Genomic DNA, 21,737 nt, shown 5'->3' on the forward strand with positions numbered 1-21,737 from the left:
GGTTTGATCTCCTTGCTGTCCAAGAGACTCTTAAGAGTCTTCTCCAACACCACAGTTCAAAAGCATAAATTCTTTGGCGCTCAGTTTTCTTTAAAGTCCAACTCTCACATACATACATGACCACGGGAAAAACCATAGCCTTGACTAGATGAACATTTGTTGGTCAAGTAACATCTCTGCTTTTTAATATGTTGTCTAGGTTGGTCAAAACTTTTCTTCCAAGGATCAATTTTCTTTTAATTTCATGGCTGCAGTCACCACGTGCAGTGATTTTAGAGCCCAGAAAAATAAAGTCTGTCACTGTTTCCATTGTTTCATCTGTGTGCCATGAAGTGATGGGACTGGATGCCATGATCTTAGTTTTCTGAATGTTGAATTTTAAGCCAAATTTTTCACTCTCCTCTTTCACTTTCATCAAGAGGCTCTTCAGCTCTTCTTCACTTTCTGCCATTAGGGTAGTACCATCTGCGTATCTGAGGTTATTGGCATTTCTCCCAGCAATTTTGATTATACCTTGTGCTTCATCCAGCCCAGCATTTTGCATGATGTACTCTGCATACAAGTTAAATAAGCAGGGTGACAATATATAGCCTTGACATACTCCTTTCCAATTTGGAACCAGTCTGTTGTTCCATGTCCGGTTCTAATTGTTGCTTCTTGACCTGCATACAGATTTCTTAGGAAGCAGGTCAGGTGGTCTGGTATTCCCATCTCTTGAAGAATTTTCCACAGTTTGTTGTGATCTACACAGTCAAAGACTTTTACTGGTATATATACACCAGTATATATGTTAGCATATATCAAACATTATATTTAAATTGCTCAAGTAATTTACATAACATTTTGAAAGTAAGACATTGGGTAGTTTACAGAAGTGGCAGGAAGATTAGAGAACTAGGTCTGTAGGTTTCACAGCAAGTAAAATTGAAAATCAAACCACAGAATTGGTTTGATGGCAGTGGTGTGGTGATGAAACAATTTCGGATATGAATAATAAAGAAGAAGCTCTAATTTGTAGCATTTGCCAATTTCCATAGCTAAATTCAAACTAGTCAGTCCTAAAGGAAATCAACCCTGAATATTCACTAGAAAGACTGATGCTGAAGCTGAAGCTCCAACACTTTGTCTACCTGATGCAAAGAGCCGACTCACTGGAAAAGACCCTGATGCTGGGAAAGATTGAAGGCAGGAGGAGAAGGGGATGACAGAGGATAAGATGGTTGGATGGCATCACAATGGACATGAGTTCGAGCAAACTCCAGGAGGTGGTGAAGGACAGGGAAGCCTGGCATGCTGCAGTCCATGGGGTCACAAAGAGTTGGACACGACTGAGTGACTGAACAACAACATAGCTGATTTCAACTACTGACCTCTAATCAGGGAAGAAATGCTGATAATCAACATTCATAAGATGGAATAAGCTAGATTCAACACACTCAAGCATCTAGCTCTATTCCTTGTGCTATCAATCCCTGGACACTGACCCCAGCACTCCTGTAGCTATCAATCTTGCTGTAGCTTCTACTACTACCAGAGAAAACCACGGTTCCTGCTTTTCTGTACAACTAACCCATATCCTGTGCAGCTATACCTGACTAATAGAGCTGAGGTCCATGTCCACAGCATAGGTGCAAAGGATGCTGGGGAAAAGCAACTGGCATTTTCTTCTACACCACAAAGACTTTGAAAATGGGAAACTCCCCCAAACAAAGGAAAAGATTCAGGTTCTAGGAATCATAAATGTTATCTATATTTATCTTGCATATATTTTTATCAGCCAAGAAGATTTTGTCAAATGTTATTTTCTATAGTTTGTATCAAAAAAATCTTACTTTGGTAGCTTTATTATCAAAATAGAAATAATGTGTGTATGAATGTGTATACATATATTATCTTTAAACACACACCAAATATACCTTCCCATTTTAAGATATTAAATATACCCCCAATTAGGGATCTGCCTATAATTCTCTTACTGAGAATTACAAGCCTAAAAATTAACAATCTAGCAAGAGAAGCAATCTCTCCACCTCATCACACTAAGCTCGTCAAGCTGAGATAGCCATCCCTTCCTTATACATACACAGCATTTGTTCTACTATACTGATAACTGTTGGTTTCTTGATTTCTTATTAGTAGGCAGGGATTGTCCTGTTGATCTCAAAGCCCCTGCACTAAGCACAAATATACATTCAAAAATTGTTTGATAAATAAATTTCCTGTGTTTTTTTTTTTACCATAGTTTTTTACTATAATTTATTTAGCACTTAGCAAATACACCAGAAAATGTGGCAGTATTTTTACATAAGTTAATTTACCTCCAGAACCAAAAAGTATATTAGGATCATTTGCATGTCTTAAATGGGAAAATTGAAAGCAAAGTATTTTAACAGAGGTTAGTCAGCCAGAAGAGGCAGAATTAGAATTCAAACTAAGATATGCCTAACACCAAACTCTGTCTTCTTTCTATTACACATCCTAAAACTATAATAAAATTTATTACATACTAAAAACATGTAGGTAAAACAGGCAATGGGAATATTAATTCTTAAAAATTCATTCTGTTCAAAAGAGACCAAGAAAATTAGAAGAACATGGCATTCAAGTTAGAATTTGAAGACTAAACAGCAGTTTGCAAGGCAGTTGAGAGAAGAACATCCCACTCACATAGCAATTATTAAGGTCCTATAGCAACAAAAAACTATGATTTTAGACAAGCTGTGATTCCCTAATCTCTAAAGTAAAACCAAAGTTGATAATAATTTCTACTTTTCAGTGCTGTTCTGAAGATTACACAGATAAATTATTTAACATGGGACCTGTCATAAAGTAGGTTCTCAATAAAGACAAAGAGGAGATGTGTTTACCGAAAACTAGAGTTCTCCTAGGTAAGTTAGGGGCTTGTACTAAAAAGGTCAAGAAGGAAACAGGTTAAAAGCAAAAGGAATTGAAAGAAATAGCTTTGGAAAGGTAGTCCCTAATCCTGATCTCAAATTTTTCAAGGGATATTCATATACATCAAGAGTTTAAACAGATAAATAAATAATAATAAAAGAAAAACTTTCTGAGTCATAATATGGTATATACTAGAAGATCTAAAAGTTTCTACCCCTTAGAAAATTTAAAAACAAGGCATTTTAAATGCCTGTTGCTGCTGATGCTGCTAAGTCACTTTAGTCGTGTCCGACTCTGTGCGACCCCACTGACGGCAGCCCACAAGGCCCCCTCGTCCCTGGGATTCTCCAGGCAAGAACACTAGAGTGGGTTGCCATTTCCTTCTCCAATGCATGAAAGTGAAAAGTCAAAGTGAAGTTGCTCAGTCGTGTCCGACTCTTCGCGACCCCTGGACTGCAGCCTACCAGGCTCCTCCGTCTATGGGATTTTCCAGGCAAGAGTACTGGAGTGGAGTGCCATCACCACCTTCTAGTAACTGACAAAAAGACCATAACCTTGAATAGGTTTTCCCTTGAGATCGCCTGAAAAAGCATCGATTTATACATCAAAGTAATAGCACAGCACATAATTTGCTCTTATTCAATCAAAGTAATTGCAGCCAACCAATTACAAGAAAAACATTGTGAGACTCCAGTCAAAAGTAACACTCCTGCCAGTGTGTCATTTTCCTATTTCCATCCTTCACCTCTATAGCTGTTTGTTCTCTGAGAGAATTAAAACAAATGAACAGTTTGTTTTTCAATTATCAGAGTATCAGTCTAATATATATTCTATACATATTGCTTTGTGCACTGTTTTTAAACTCCACAGAAGTCCTACTAATAACTACCAATAAGCACTTGTAAATAAAGCATGGTAAAATCAGTTTCAGTAATCATTTTCTTCTCAAATTAAAAATTCATTTTTAATTTTAATAACTCACTAAAAGAAACACTGGTAAATCATATTATTTAGCACATAAAAGATTAACATATGAAACATGATACAATTTATTTAAATTAAAACTTAAAAACATTTTTCAATTATTTTTCTTTTTAAAAACATCCAAGTTCTATACTGTCAGTAAGAGGGCATTCAGTTTGAATTTTAAGCCAGTGAAGCCATCTTGTGGTTGATGTTGGTGTTGCTGTGGCTTTGAGAAGGTCAATTTTATCCCCAAAATTAGGTCTTTAGAAAGGCACATACAAACTGTCAGTCCTAGAACTTAGATGGAAAAAACCCCACAGATCTGAAAAGCCTTTCCTGTTAGGGCTCCACAATAATGCATAAAAGTCCTCACATACCTGGATTGGTAATAAAGCATTTTTACATTAACCTATATTTTATAATTAACTTCTACATCTTGGTTCAAAGGCAAAGCTATGAAAATAACTACAAGCAAAATATCAAACTTGAAAAAGAATACAAAAAATATTAAACAATTTTATAGTAAGTATATGTTTTACTTCCTTTCTGTCATGACTTTTTTCCATGATTTTTAGCTGAGAAGCTAAATATTCTACGGCCCTGTCATATCTAGAAATACAAAGCCTGCCCTGAAAAATTCAAAAATTGCAGCATATGGCTTTCCTGGCACATATTGCTCCATGCTAAAAAAATTTTATGGCCTAAAAATTAAACACAAACTGCCTACAGGAAAATCTAGCTTAGGCTTAGAAGCCTGGAGAAAAGTCATCATATTCTCACTCTCACCACTTTTTTAAATTTGTCTGAAACCCTTGCATCAAAGTTATGAGCAACCTTATTGAGAAAACATGTGAACTGCAAAATACTATTAAAAAGTGAATGGGAGGGAAGAGAAAAGAAATGTGCACAAAACTATTACATTAATTAAAAACAAAGTTAACTTGTAATTTTTGCCATCTTCAGATCAGATCAGATCAGTCGCTCAGTCGTGTCTGACTCTTTGCGACCCCATGAATTGCAGAACGCCAGGCCTCCCTGTCCATCACTAACTCCCAGAGTTCACTCAGACTCACGTCCATCGAGTCAGTGATGCCATCCAGCCATCTCATCCTCTGTCGTCCCCTTCTCCTCCTGCCCCCAATCCCTCCCAGCATCAGAGTCTTTTCCAATGAGTCAACTCTTCGCATGAGGTGACCAAAGTAATGGAGTCTCAGCTTTAGCATCATTCCTTCCAAAGAAATCCCAGGGCTGATCTCCTTCAGAATGGACTGGTTGGATCTCCTTGCAGTCCAAGGGACTCTCAAGAGTTTGCCATCTTACTTCCTCCCAAAATAATCAGTGATAATTAATAGAATTTAAAACTGAAGTTTCAAACTCTAGGTAACAATGCCCTTCTGAAGGTCCCAGTTTGTCTTTACAGCAAAAAAGATGTCGATTCAGTGTTCCAGGATTAACTGTCTTCTCCTAACTACTGCCATCTCTCTTATCAAACCATAGCCTTCTCCATGCCTCCTTTCCAAATGCTGAAAATGCCATATCTAAGTCTTATTAATTATGATAATAACAATACACAGCATCATCATAAGCATTTACTTTTGACTTCTCAGGAGAGGAAGTTTGAAGACTCTTCTCTACATTCCTTTAATTTACCTCTAAAAAGCATTACTGCTCCTCTGTCTTGAGGAATCTCTAGTACATTGTATGGAGCCCTGGACCTAATAAATAGGCTTCCAAGAGAGTTGGAAGACACAGGACTACAGCCCTTTAAAAGCGCCCACGCTTGACTAATGGAAGTAGCTTGTAAAAAGACAGCCTTCTCTCTTCTTTTGCTCATTAAGTATTAGCTTCTTAAAGCTGGGGCAAATGCTCTCAAATTCCTTTTGCTTTGGCTTCGTCTCTCTTAGAAGTAGTAATATCACTGGCTGGCATAAAACTTAGTGGAAATTGTCAGAGAAGGACTCTGGCCTACTTTGATTCCATTGTACTAAGATCAACTTAGCTCAAGCAATAAAGTTCTGCATTAGGATTGGGGCCAAAACACAGTCAATAATGAAGCATCTATTCACATTACCTCATTTACTGGATTCCGTTTTTCCCTGATAGCTCAGTTGGTAAAGTATCAGCCTGCAATGCAGGAGACCCCAGTTTAATTCCTGGGTTGGGAGATACCTGGAGAAGGGAAAGACTACCCACTCCAGTATTCTGGCCTGGAGAATTCTATGGACTGTATAGTCCATGGGGTCACAAAGAGCTGGACACAACTGAGCGACTTTCACTTTCACTTGGAGATCTCTCAGTAACAAGATACCCAAGTCAGGTAATAAATATTCATGCATTCTTAGATGTCCAGGACAAAAACACCATCCTAAATGTCTCATAATGCTCAATATTTGTCATACACATTGCACTACATTTACAATGTAGTCACACAGGTTTTCATTTAATTCTTCAATGTCATAAAGGAGACAGCATTTGAATGATGAGAAAATTAAAATCTGGCAAGATTAAATAACTTTACAGAAGTCACAAAAATATAAGTGGAAGAATAAGGATTTAAGTCCAGCTGAAAAATTCTAAAATCTGTATCCATCCAGTATGTTACCAGAATTTTTTTATTCTCCCTCTCCACATTGTATCTGAAGCTCATCAAAACTGTCTCTGCTTCCTGAGATAGCTAATCTATCTCACACTTTAAATTTTCTAAATTAGTTTTTGCAATTAGTTTCCAGCATGTTTTGTTTGGAAGATCACTAGGTAATCCAGTTCTTTCATTCATTTTTTTTTATTATTATTAAAAGAAAATTAGAAAATATTATTATTTAATACCAAAATCTGACATGATCAAGGAACAGGTAGATTACTTATTCAAATACTCTGCTTATCTTATTCACAGATTAAACTAAATTTTATTTTAAATTTTTATTTAAAATTTATTTTAAGCAACAGTTATACATAATTTAGTGTCTAGAGCCATGTCTTAATGATTCTGTCACCAATAACATGCTAAAGTGCTGGATAATAAAGCATTCCAATAAAGGCACAAATAAAGTAACTTTTACTGTTTTAGTCTTACTTTATAGACAAAGAGCACAAGTAATTCATGTCAAAAATATATATTACTTAAACATTTATTATTGCCTAAAAGCAGTTCAGTTCAGTTGCTCAGTTGTGTCCGACTCTGTGACCCCCACAGACTGCAGCACGCCAGGCCTCCCTGTCCATCACCAACTCCCGGAGCTTGCTCACACTCATGTCCATTGAGTTGGTGATGCCATCCCACCATCTCATCCTCTGTTGTCCCCTTCTCCTCCTGCCTTCAATCTTTCCCAGCATCAGGGTCTTTTCTAATGAGCCAGTTCTTCACATCAGGTGGCCAAAGTATTGGAGATATATTTTTATATAATGTATGAAATTTTAACCAAAGACAAATGAGTAACTCCAGTGGGTTGGCTTCTAAAACTTCTATTAAAATTAATTTTCAAAACATCTTCACTAATACTGTGAAGATAATTATATTTGGTATCAGAAGCAGGTAATGAAAGGGAAAATATAATCAAATCTGAGGAACAGAGATTTGTTTCATGTGAAAAGGGCTCACTCAATTTCTGTTTCATGTGAAAGGGCTTATTACTCATAAACTAAAGCCACATGAGCATTAAGAATAATTCAAAGGATAAAATTTGGTATAGAAAATTCTAGATTCAAATATTCTAAGTTATATCTTATTGCTGTTAGCTATATTCAAAGGAAATTCTAAAGAGACTACTTATAAAATTTTCTGAAGCAAAAATGCTCTGAGAAGATGGAGAAAGCAGAGAAAACTCTCGCAGTACCTTTCCCTGTGAGCTTTTAACAGTGGTAGGTTCTGAGAGTCCTTAAAGACAGAAAAAGAAAAAATGGAAAATCAATAATCCAGAATGCTAGTTTTCTTAAATAGACTAGTGTAAGGATATGCAGGCACTGCTTTGATACTAGTTACTTCTTCTGTGAGGAACTGTTGCATTCATCAGACCTGTCCAAGACTGCTGCCTAATTTGGAGTTCTACACCCTAGAGGTTTTCTAAGTATATTTCCCAGATTGGCTGAATCAACATCCCACAGAAACCTGTTCAAAGTACAAATTCTCAGGCTCTTTCCCAGTTCAGTGGAGTCAGAAACATGGCAGTGGGCGAGGTGGGAAGCTGGCACTCTGTGTTGTAGCAGGCCTCAGGATGACTCTGATGCACACTGAGGTCAGAACTACTACCATAACCAGAAAATGAAATGCAAGGAACTGGAGAGGACTCTGAGAAGAGCAATGAAGATGAATGGAACGCCGGAGACAGAATAAACAGAGGAACCAAGATAGATGGTTTTAACAAAAAAGAACCTGTAGCAGTGACATTTACAAGATTCAAGTATATGAAGAATTATTCACAAAGGAAGGTAACCAGATGTTCTCCATTTCCTGAGGGAAGATAAAGAAGATATTATGGACTTAAGTTGCAACATAAGAAATTTAGATTAAATTACAATTAAATTCGCTTACATAGAATATTGTTAAACATTAAAATGAATTGCTGAGGAGTCTGTAGAACTCTCTTCTCTTGAGTATCTGCTTCAAAAGCTAGGGCAGATTATAAACTCTTGTTCTCTTTCCAGCTAAATGATTACCACCTATCACATATGAGGACCAACATTTAGAAAATGTGAAAAATGTTGATACATTATAGACTTTTTGAAATTATCTAAAATTTAAAACATCTAAGGTATAGCAACTATCTTAAATACGTGAGTATTAAAATGATAAGAATACTTACTCAAACTCAAAACATACACATTCAAAGTATTTCAAATTATAAAGATGTTCATTAATAATTCAAAAAGTGAGCAACAGCATATATAAAATTTTTGATTGACACAGTTTGCATTATTTTCAAATAAAAAGAAGAAATTGAATATAAATGAATAAGAAGTAAAAAACTAACTGCTGCTGCTGCTGCTAAGTCGCTTCAGTCATGTCCGACTCTGTGCGACCCCACAGACAGAAGCCCACCAGGCTCCCCTGTCCCTGGGATTCCCCAGGCAAGAACACTGGAATGGGTTGTCATTTCCTTCTCCAATGCGTGAAAGTGAAAAGTGAAAGGGAAGTCACTCAGTCGTGTCCCACGCTTAGCGACCCCATGGACTGCAGCCTACCAGGCTCTGCCATCCATGGGATCTTCCAGGCAGGAGTACTGGAGTGGGGTGCCACTGCCTTCTCCAAAAGACTGACTAGTTGGCATCTAAAATCCAAAAATTGTATCCTTGTATTTCAAAAAATCACTGAAAAAATTCATAACATAAATACCTAAGTTATGAAAAATGATAGCAGTAACCAAATGCACAGCTTTGCCAAACTGTTCCTAACATTCTCTCACAATCTTATACTCCTATATCAATAAGTTCATTAAATAAATATGGTAACAGATACTAAAATAAAAAGATACAAAAAGGTCCTCTGAATTCCAATATCTGGTAAGTCTCACACGTAAATAAGTGTGTCACAGTTATAATTCCTAAGACAAGAGTATTTTTTTAATGTTGAAAAGTCACCAAAAGTTTAAAAGTTTGTTTTAATAATTTTCCATATGTATAGGAAGTCACTAAAATGATAACTGTGTGACTTGTTCCCTCCAAAATATTTTGAAGTTGTAGTCTTCCTTGACAAAAAATAATCCCAATAATTTAGTAGATGTTCATATTTATTGTACTTAACATAATTTAGGAAGTTAACATTTTCTTTACCTTTTCTACCTTTCCACCATTGATGTCACTGGGGAGGAATTTCTTGCCAATTGTTCTCAAGTCTGTCTAAAATAAAAATATTATTATTAAAATAAAATTAGAGAAAAAATGACTCTAAATCTAATCTCACTCACAAACAAAGATAAAATTAGTTAAGGTCTGAGTAACAGAATTTAACTATATGTTAAATGTAGCTTGTATTTCAACTGATTATGAGATCTATATATGTAAAAATCAACCATTTTCAGTCCCATATATACACTGTTTAAAGTACACCAGTAAATTAAACAGTAATATATAAGGCCTTACTTACATCTGGTAGTATTTCTCTGGGTACCCTTTTATTAAAATCTAAAACTTGATTTTATGTAAACTATATAGACTTAGTAAGAAATTAATGTCACAATCCAAAACCAAATGACTACTTTGAACAAACAGAGTATATTTTCGACAACTAAATTCTATATAACTTTGATATGCAGAGACATGAAAGTACAGTACTCTATAGGCTGTGATACTCCTAACATAAAGCTACATAACATACAAATATCCCAGAGAATATTCTTTACTACAAAAGCAGGAAGTCACAGTAAGACTGTACTGTAGTAAAAACATTTCATTTGCTTATTAAACAAATTTCAGAAATAGAAGCTGGTGAACAAAAGACTGACTACACGAAAATCCAGATGCACCTATTACTCAACAAACCAAAGCAAAACATAAAAAGGACTAAGATAAACAAAGCTATAGCATTTCTGATGCAAAAACAAAACTTCAACTACACACACAGTCTACATAAAATTTTTAAGGATTCAGTCTTAAGAAGTGAAAACTAAAGGAATAGTAAGAAATTTATTCAGAAGAAAACTAAATACTACTCATGAAAAAGGCCTAATTATTTAAGCTAAGAAATTATCTTGATGCTTGAGACAGTGAGGTTAGTTCAATAACTAAATTTGTACTTTTTTTTAATTCCTTAAATAACAGTAAACAGAGCTCTTCATTGTCTCAAGAGCAAGAGAAAAGAGACTCAGAATGCATTTAATCACAAAAATTTTAAGGGAGAAATTTATGTTAGACTTAAGGCAAAAATACTATCAATAGATGATTACAATTACTGTATTATTTATAAAAGGATAACACATAGAGAAATAGGATAGTCTTCTTTGAACACCTGCTGCTGCTGCTGCTGCTAAGTCGCTTCAGTCGTGTCTGACTCTGTGCGACCCCATAAACGGCAGCCCACTAGGCTCCTCTGTCCCTGGGATTCTCCAGGCAAGAATACTGGAGTGGGTTGCCATTTCCTTCTCCAATGCATAGAAGTGAAAAGTGAAAGCGAAGTCGCTGAGTCGTGCCCAACTCTTAGCGACCCCATGGGCTGGAGCCTACCAGGCTCCTCCGTCCATGGGATTTTCCAGGCAAGAGTACTGGAGTGGGGTGCCATTGCCTTTGAATACCTACAATAATATAATTTCACTTGAAATATCCACATACAGTCAGCTTAAGAAAAAAGAATACATATTATACAACCCTCACAGATCCTTTCCAGTCTTTTTACTACCATGACTTTTATTTCTCAATGTAATGCAAGGATCATTCCTAAAGTACAATTCACTGAATGGAACTCCCAGGCAAACTAAGCCCCATATCCAAATATTTAACAATGTTTCAGATTTATCCTTTGTACAGTCTCCAATAACAGAGTGAAAGAACTATAAACCAAACCTCAAGTTGCATGCATTTTTACTTTGAAAATACTAAGCAATATATGGGGAAAAAATTCTTATCCTGGCATTTCACTGTTTTGAAGATTAAATAATACATGTGAAGCACTAAGCACAATGACTTACAAAGAATAAGCATTTAATAAGTGTTAGCTATAATGTTTACTGAATATAAAACATGCATACTGTTATTATCTGAATGCATGTAACAAGTAAATAATACAACTAAGTTCATAAAAAATCACTATTTTGAAAGTCACAGAAAAGCTGAAATATTTAAACACATATAAGAAACAGAATATATACAAATTTTATGATACATCATGGTCCTTCATTTCTGATTTTATCACTAGTTATAAAATGTAAAATAAAATGAGGCATTTATATAAAGTATTATAGAAATAAGCACTAGACTAAAATTCTAAACTTCAATTTACTGTATATTATAACTAATATGACATGTCAGAAATTCTCTAAATCCAGATAATTTATTCCTCCATAAGATCAAAAATATATTAACAATTCTATCTTCCAAAGTTGTTGTCATGCTGAAAGAAACAATGTAGTCAAAGTTCACAGAACTTTTAAAGTATCATACACACATATAAGGAAGATTATTTCATTGTTCTTTTAGCAAGATGAAAATGACCTACCAAATATTTAAACATCCTAAAATCAAAGTTAATTCTATGATTCAGATGCCATTATATCAGGATCACTAGAATAGCTGGGTCCAAAAATGCATTTATAGTGAATAACTAATTATTCAAGAGAAATATTTAACCTATAAGATGCATGTGTGCACACACAAACAACATTCCTGACTTATTTCTTCAAAAAGTTCAGCAGAGTATCTATTTGGCAGAGCATTTTATACTATACAGAATATTAAAAGAAATTTTAAAACAATCTTTTAAAATTTTTACTATTACACATTATTTACTAATTTAAGACTAGACTATCACTTAATTTTGCTCTGAATAATGCAGGAATTCAAAACTCCATGCTGAATTTCTATATTATTCTTAAAATCCTTACTCCTCATTCTACAGAGTAAAAATTAAGAAAGCTCCCACCTTTCAACATACTAATCCATGCTAAAAAGAGTTACATAGCACCTCTAAGGCTGCTACCTTTAGAAGGGCCCACTTACAAAGTTGGCCCTAAGCTGGCATCTGGGAACTTGGTACCAGAACCATTCCCTAACTGAAAATGTGGCCCACGGCCTAAATTATTTGTATTAACAATGTGATATGGTGAACACCTGCTTTCAAGGGGAGATGTCTAGAATTTTGTTGCATTCTAGGCAGAGAGTACATTTTTGAACAGCCCAATAAAAGCCTAATGGACTTTCCTGGGCAGGAAACACTCTACATACATACTATTGCTTTGTTCACTGCTAGATAAAAGAACAAATTCAGTGTGTTCCCCATAGGAGGAAGAGAAGGTAAGAAAGCTTGTGCATGGATTATTCTCCCAATATGTAGTAAGTTATATATAAAAATCAATAATGCAAGTCTTTCTCAATTAGGGATTAACATCCTGCAATCACTCAAAAGTTAAAAAATTTCAACAGAAATACTGTATGTGACTGATTTTACTTCAAAGTTTAAGAACTTGAAAATTAGACTACTTGTCTGGTATAGACTTCATCCTTATTAAAAGTATTTCTTTAATTCTATTACACAGCATGATAGCTTTGGACTGGACTATTTATATATTTTAAAGAAAATTATAAAGACAAGTTAATTCACTAATAATCATCATGTACCTCTTATGTATACCAGGTCAAATACTTTGTGTTGACTTATTTTATTTAGTTTCTTACCCAATTTTTAGATAGCTCAATGCTATTTACCTACATATATAAATATCAATAAGAAGAGAAGACTGTCACAAAGCCTTTTTCCTATTTAGGTCTTTTGCTTTTAGTGAACAAAGAAATAAACTGGGATTCTTTGTAACATTTTCTGAAAATAAAATTCACTAATTTGGGTGCAAGTCAAGGAAAGATAAAATGTCTAATAAATATCCCCATCTGTAGTCATGGGTAACACACATAATTTCTAAAAAACCTGTTTGTCTTACTGAATAAAACTGCAAGCTGCTAAAAAAATGATAAATTTCAATATATAAATTCTATGTTTAAATTCACATTTAATTATATAAATAAAATTTTCAGTAATTGGAAAAGAAAAAGTTATAGTTATATATTAATTTATATTTCATATGTTCTTATCAGTTGCCACCCTTTCTGCTTTATGCTAAACCTACTTTGCAGTGACATAATGGATTTGTCAGACAGTAATTCTCTTCTGAATTTCATTGATTATATAACATAGCATATAAATTTCATTGTTTAATAGACTGTGATTGTAAAGGCAGTAAGAAAAAAATTCCCACTAGGGTAACCACAAGATTGAAAAAAGAATATTCATTTAATCACATCTGTACTTCAAACAATTTTTATAACTCTTCAAAAAAAATCTAAAAGTCAATCTCAATTATAAAAAAGACACTGCTAAACAGATTGGTAAAGGGAGAGAGCTAGGGAAGAAAAATGTATCAAAACATTAACAGTAATTATTGGGCTTTCTTATTTTTCTGTATTTTCTGCAGTAGTCATACTGTACAGTATATACTACTTTGATCAACAGGAAAAGTTACTTCAAAATAAAAAATACAACTGTCAAGAAGCTGTAACCTAGCTAGTTTGTATGTAAATTCAATATCAATTTGTTTCTATGAATATGATCAGTTTTTACTGCTATTACATAGCTACTATAAAGGTAATGAAATTCTATAACTGATCATAAGGTGAAAAAGTTTTAATTGCACTTTTCCCTTTTTCACTGATTTCGTATAATAGACATTAAAGAAATATATATTTCTAATAATTGGCTTATATAAGATTACCAAATTCAACAAACATCACTGCAACTTGAAATGGACAATAAAAATGAAAGACGTTCTCCACTTTATAAGAGCCAGTTTATTCTATGAGATATTTTTCATAAATATAGCTTCCAGATTCTAAATGTTTATAAGTTAATAAATAAAACCTACATTGAGAGCAATCAGGATGATGTCATTTACATTGACTTTGTCAGGAGAACTTGTACAAGCTTCAATGCCTTCATCTGAAAGATACCTGTTAAAATAAAATAAATGGCTTAATATTTTCTAAAATCAAAGTTAACCAAAATTACTTTCTTAAGTCTACAAGTAGTTTTGTTCTCTACTATTAAATGTTTCTACTGCAAATACCAGAGAGCCCTGGATACTCCCTGTTTACCATCTCTGATAGAACAGGATGGAGAATGCATACTTTTCCTTTTATGTCTTTAAAGGGATATTATGTTAATAAAAGTATCCAAATGCTTTCTAAGAAAAGCTATTTAAACATCAATATGCTTCTTAAGGAATCAATAAGCTCCTCTTCCCTGTTACACAAATACAATATCCAACTTAAATATTAAGTTAGAGTAAACTTTTAAGAGATTGACGTGCAATAAAAATAGAACTAAAAACAGCATAGTTTTAAATTTAATCCAACAAAACTTTCCTCTCAGATACTTTCTCACATTATCTTTTCAACTTCCCTTTGTCTAACATAATGTTCCTAAGAATCTTCAATAAACACTATTGATTTCAAGTGGCACAAAGTTAGGCAACTTTTTACCTTACATCTTTTACTTTTCCTGTCTCTTTTCAGTTTTTTACTCATTGTCTTATTGCCCTTTGTTCTTTTATTCAATCCAAACCAACCATTCATCTGTAGCAATAATTAACTGAAGGGTGAAAAATTATTTAATCCAAAGGCTGGGAGGGAATCATCTCTACCAATTCACCCACGCCCAACACAACCATTCTGAAGTTCTTTGATAACTCTACAATTCACATATCACCCCCCCACAAAAGTCCACCTGTAAAAATGCCCATGAAAATTTGGCACCTTTTGTAATCAGTATTACATACTCTGGTGCTGGCACTGCCACCACAGATAGTCTCCCATTGAAAAGATAGAGGAGTACTAGTCTAACAGAGCTAACTTTGGCTCTTCCAGAGTTGATGGTCAGCAATTCCACCATCAACTCCCAACCTTAGTCTGATTCTAAGACACCTTTACCTGAAGACAGTAATCAAAGAGCATTTGCCTTTAAGAAATAAAGGATGAATTTCTCAAAAGTAAAAGAGCAAGCAAAAAGAAATAAAAATAGAGTACAAAAAGCAATAGAAAATTAAAGCTGATAAGCCTATGAATAAGATCAAGGAGGTAAAAGAAAGGGAAGTATATAAAAATCAAAGCAAGAATGTGTTTAAAAAAATTAGATACTATTAAAAGCTTGCTGCTGCTGCTACTGCTGCTAAGTCACTTCAGTCATGTCCAACTCTGTGCGACCCCACAGACGGCAGCCCACCAGGCTCCCCCATCCCTGGGATTCTCCAGGCAAAAACACCGGAGTGGGTTGCCATTTCCTTCTCCAGTGCATGAAAGTGAAAGGTGAAAGTGAAGTCGCTCAGTCGTGTCTGACTCTTAGAGACCCCATGGACTGCAGCCTACCAGGCTCCTCCATCCATGGGATTTTCCAGGCAAGAGTACTGGAGTGGGGTGCCATTGCTAAGGCAGTGCTAAACTACAATGATGAATGAAGGCCAGGAGTCAAGTGGGTTACAGAGAGAGAGAAAAAAGCATTAAGTATTTAGATGTGTCACTAAGAATAAATGGTTAGGAGGCTGGAATAAATTGTACATGAGTGACCATGGAATACAAATGTTTGCTGGCAGCATAGATGGTGGAAACACTGCTTTAATTCAGAATGAGTAAGTTCACTTCCTTATTACCCTGATGATTTTTCACCATTCACAGCCACTGACTGTATCTGGCACTAACCATCTTACAAATTTAGGTCTACAAATATTAATTAACACATGATTTGTATGAAAAGAACTATGTGTGTGAATCAGTAATAAGATGATGAAAAATAAATATCTTCCTTTAAAGCATTTACAGTCTCATATAAAGCATAACATAACACATAAATAGCTACCATACAAGGCCAAAATAACTATAAACAAAATGTTATAGGAGCTCAAAGTGGCTAGGGAATGGAAAAGAATGCACAGAAAGGGCATCTCCATGAAGTAAAAAAGTATAAAACACATTCTGGGACATTCTGATTGGAAAATGGGGAAGAGATGAGAGGTCAGTATAGGCTGAGATCAATTTTAGAAAGCAAAAGTATATAGAGGGATATGGGTCCTATATTAAATGCTGACTGAGTAGTTACAGAAACACAGCTTTCAAAATTCCTACAGTGCGGAAATAATATACAATGACTAATAAAATACTTCATCTTCTAGAAAGGCAACTCTTTAGAATTAAAAGCTTACAGGATGTCAGATAAACTGGAAATAATCTTAAAAAGTATTCAAAGTTTAACTCTTTAGCTTTACAGGTGAAGAAAAAAATGCCTCTTTTTTCAAAGATATTAACCTAAACTTTGCTCTAAAATACCCTGATGTCTCAGATGGTAAAGAATCTGCCGGCAAAGTCAGAGACCTGGGTTTGATCCTTGGGTCAGGAAGATCCCCTGGAAAAGGGCATCACAACCCACTTCAGTATTCATGCCTGGAGAACCCCACGGAAAGAGGAGCCTGGCGGGCTATACAGTCCATGGGGTCGCAAAGAGTCAGACACAACTGAGTGACCAACACTTCTAACTTCTAAGTAAGGTAAAGTTAAAAATGCGTCCTGATTCTCAGTGTAGCAGTCTTTTCATTGTGTGAGCATGCCAGGCCTTATCTGACTCTTTGTGACCCCCATGGACTGTAGTCCACCAGGCTCCTCTGTCCATGCGATGTTCCAGAGAATACTGGAGTAGTTTGCCATTTCCTCCTCCAGGGGAATCACACTGCTTTTCAGTTCAGTTCAGTTCAGTCGCTCAGTTGTGTCCGACTCCTTGTGACCCCATGAATCGCAGCACGCCAGGCCTCCATGTCCATCACCAAATAATGCTAATATCAGAAATGTAATTCTGTTCTCATAAACAAAAGCCAACATCTATACATACCAATTTCATAATCAACTAGGCACTTTATCAACACACACAAAAAAGCACAATTAGGCAAATTAAATCAGTGCCTCCAAAGTATTGATTTATTAAACAAGAATAGTTCTAGTTTCCATGGTAAAAAATCAGGAAACTAATATTAACTAACAATTAAGAAATTGTTACAACAATGAAAAAAATACCTATCCCGTAAAATATAAAAAGGGAAGCCTGTAGGCTTCCTGAATATAAATTATAAAATACAGCTCAGTCTCAATTTCCAAGTTTTACAAGTCTTCCTTCCTCACCCTTAATATTTTTTAAAAATAAGAGGACTTGAGCCTTACACCTTTACTCTGTAATTATCAAGAAACAGGAGACCCCATTCACAGGTCTCCCTAGTAACATCTTGGTGATCCTTCTGTCAATAATGGACCATTTTCACATAATTTGAGATTTGCAAATTAATCTTTTGTTTTTGTAAACATTTAAAGATGCCAGTAGCATCAGTGAATAAAACAAGTGATAAAAGCAAAGTGTAATGCCCAAATCAGATTTAAGATTCACCACAATACCACAGTAACTGAAAGAAGAAGAAAACAACACAAAACCCACCAGCCTTAATGTGGTCACTGGGGGAAAAGCACTGCAAATCAGAACAGGCATGCCAGACCTGATCCCTGTGCACCTCTGTATATGGACCGTAACGGGAGAGAATCATCCTCAGTTTCCACAGGCGATCTCTGCACACTTACACCCAAGGGCAAAACCTTAAAGAGCAAACAAACCCTGGAGAGCTCCTGTTTACTAAAACAGCCCAGAGGCACAACTTTTTCTTCTCCTCTGGTAGAGATTTTAGTGCAAAACCACTCATTACTATTCTGAGCTAAAAACACATCGAAATAAAATTTTATTGACAAGCAAGGCAGTAAAGGGCTAAATTTCTGCATACTACAAAATATACTAAGATTTCTCCTTAATTTCACCTCCAAATAACTCCATTTTAAATCACAGCTTAATAAACACTCAAATTTTTAAAAAAAGATTTTGGAAAGTGCTTCTTGTTTCATAAATAGATGTTAAAATCCTGTCTTTCTCAGAGTCATTTAATTTGTAATCCTGAGCAACTCTTGTTACTTCAGAAGTAAAAGTTTTAAAACTAATTATTATCCACCAATTTGGGGGAGAGGTTGTTTCCTATTAACAAGTACTGAATATATATTTAAATAAGAATGGTCTCACTACTAAAACTATCTTCACCTCATGTTCTAAGTTACTTGGACATATAAAACAGACATGCCCAAACTACAATTCAAGAATCTCAACTGACAGGGAAGTGTGATAAGAACAAATACTATTGTTTAATATCACTTATTAGATCCAGATAGTGGGCCACCATTACCAGTAAGTGGATTACAAACCGCAAGGGAAAAGAGCACCAATTTTCCTTTGATTCATTCCTATGAAAGTAGGTAAAACCCTTGAGTTTAACTTAACCGCTGACTATGATGTACATGTAATGAGGAGAGCAGCCACAAACTGAACAGTGTATGTCCATCTAAAGGGGGTAGCTCCAGTGACTATCTGTATGAAGACGGTTTTCATTCCAATCCCAAAAAAAGGCAATGCCAAAGAATGCTCAAACTCAAATTAGCGCACAACTGCACTCATCTCACACGCTAGCAAAGTAATGCTCAAATTTCTCCAAGCCAGGCTTCAATAGTACATGAACCATGAACTCCCAGATGTTTAAGCTGGATTCAGAAAAGGCAGAGGAACCAGATCAAGTTGCTAACATACGTTGGATCATCGAAAAAGCAAGACAGTTCCAGAAAAACACGTATTTCTGCTTTATTGACTATGCCAAAGCCTTTGACTGTGTGGATCACAACAAACTGTGGAAAATTCTTGAAGAGATGGGGATACCAGACCACCTGACCTACCTCTTGGAAAATGTATGCAGGTCAGGAAGCAACAGTTAGAACTGGACATGGAGCAACAGACTGGTTCCAAATAAGAAAAGGAGTACATCAAGGTTGTATATTGTCACCCTGCTTATTTAACTTATAATGCAGAGTACATCATAAGACACACTAGGCTGAATGAAGCACAAGCTGGAATCAAGATTACCAGGAGAAATATCAATAACCTCAGATATGCAGATGACACCACCCTTATGGCAGAAAGCAAAGAACTAAAGAGCCTCTTGATGAAGGTGAGAGAGAAGAGTCAAAAAGTTGGCTTAAAACGCAACATTCAGAAAACTAAAATCATGGCATCTGGTCCCATCAATTCATGAAAAATACATGGGGAAACAGTGGAAACAGTGAGAGACTTTCTTTTGGGGGCTCCAAAATCACTGCAAATGGTGACTGCAGCCATGAAATTAAAAGATGCTTGCTCCTTGGAAGAAAAAGCATAACCAACCTAGACAGCATATTGAAAAGCAGAAACATTATATTGCCAACAAAGGTCCATCTAATCAAAGCTATTGTTTTTCCAGCATTCATATATGAATTGATGCTTTTGAACTGTGGTGTTGGAGAAGACTCTTGAGAGTCCCTTGGCCTGCAAGGAGATCCAACCAGTCCATCCTAAAGGAAATTGGTCCTGAATATTCATTGGAAGGACTGATGCTGAAGCTGAAATTCCAATATTTTGTCCAGCTGATGCAAAAAACTGACTCATTGGAAAAGACCCTGATGCTGGGAAAGACTGATGGCGGGAAGAGAAGGGGATGACCGAGGTTGAGATGCTTGGATGGCATCACCGACTCCATGGACATGAGTCTGAGTAAGCTCCAGGAGTTGGTGATGGACAGGGAAGCTTGGCGTGCTACAGTCCATGGGGTCGCAGAGTCGGACGCAACTGAGCGACTGAACTGAATGAAAGGCGGCAGGTCTAGTGACTATCTGTATGAAGATAGGTTAAGCAGCTACTGTCAAGTATTCTCATTTTTAGCTTTTAGTTTTTTGCAAAGCAGTGTCTAGCCAAACAGGCTTCAGTCTGCATGTGACACACATATTTTGTACTAATCATATTAGTTTATATCCGTTATCTGCCTGTTGGCTCCTATACACTTTCAAGTTGTCTTTGACATGCAGGGTTGTGCTATAGGTGTCTCTCAAATGATACATTACCCATGGCTGACACACTTTTCAAGCAAAAGAGGAAAACAATTGTGTATTTTAGGTCACTTTGTATGACTCTTGGAGAGCAATAAACATAATTATGCATTGAAACAATATTCTTACTAGAGCTGTCATCAAATCATTTACTTTGGCCTAAATATTTCACAAACTGCACATATAAGAACTCATCTTTACCTCATTATTTCCATATATTTCTTAGGGGAAAAATGGTCTAATTGGTCAAAATAATTTAAAAAGTGCACTGAAGTTTTCTTCCCCTCTACCTACCTTTACCATTCCAAGCAATGAATGCCCATTCAAGTCTGAACTGAGAATTGAATTTGTAAAATAATCCAGGAGAGAATATATTATTGCACGTAAATACAAACTAGGCTGATGATGCATGAAAATTCTTTAAAATAGCAATGAAAAAAATCAAGAATGAAAATATTATTCCCAAATGGATTCCCAAATGGATAGGGACTCAATCAAAAATAAAGGACACATCTGCACAATGAATAATGCAGAACAGTATTAACTGTTTCTGAATAAAACCCAAATTACATAGCCACATGTGGTTTTGGGAGTCTCTGATCTATACATCTATACATGACTACCTGCTATCACATTGAGACTACCAGTCCACATCAATTCAGTTCAGTCACTCAGTAATGTCCAACTCTTTTTTATCCCATGGACTGCAGCACGCCAGGTTTCCCTGTCCATCACCAATTCCTGGAGCTTACTCAAACTCATGTCCATCAAGTAGGTGATGCCATCCAACCATCTCATCCTCCATCGTCCCCTTTTCCTTTTGCCTTCAATCTTTCCCAGCATCAGGGTCTTTTCCAATGAGTCAGGTCTTCACATCAACTGGACAAAGCATTAGAGCTTCAGCATCAGTCCTTCCAATGAATATTCAGGACCAATTTCCTTTAGGATTAAATGCTTTGATCTTTTAGCAGTCCAAGGGACTCTCAAGAGTCTTCTCCAACACAACAGTTCAAAAGCATCAATTTTTCAGCAGTCAGTTTCCTTTATAATCAGCTCTAACATCCATATATGACTACTGAAAAAAACCATAGCTTTGACTACATGGACCTTTGTTGGCAAAGTAATGTTTCAGCTTTTTAGTATACTGTCTAGGTTGGTCATAGCTTTTCTTTCAAGGAGCAAACATCTATCATGGCTACAGTCACCAT

The 21,737-nt window shown here is 35.6% G+C and overlaps 1 protein-coding gene across 3 annotated transcripts in view; it reads right to left on the reverse strand.

Annotated features, from left to right (window-relative positions):
* The window catches only part of TDRD3 (tudor domain containing 3), a 217,708-nt gene that overhangs the window by 137,827 nt on the left and 58,144 nt on the right, over positions 1–21,737 (reverse strand). Inside the window, exons 2-3 of one of the 3 annotated variants that reach the window (XM_070380217.1) lie at positions 14,418–14,502; positions 9,628–9,693 (exon numbers count right to left, since the gene is read on the reverse strand). The exons of 1 other annotated variant lie outside the window; for it this stretch is intronic. In XM_070380217.1, coding sequence (XP_070236318.1) covers positions 9,628–9,693; positions 14,418–14,502 — 151 coding nt within the window. The remainder of the gene's footprint in view (positions 1–9,627; positions 9,694–14,417; positions 14,503–21,737) is intronic. One more of the 3 variants, XM_070380216.1, reaches the window with a different exon arrangement.

The sequence above is a fragment of the Bos mutus genome, chromosome 12, assembly GCF_027580195.1.
Source record: "Bos mutus isolate GX-2022 chromosome 12, NWIPB_WYAK_1.1, whole genome shotgun sequence".
In the NCBI taxonomy this organism is placed as follows: Eukaryota; Metazoa; Chordata; class Mammalia; order Artiodactyla; family Bovidae; genus Bos; species Bos mutus.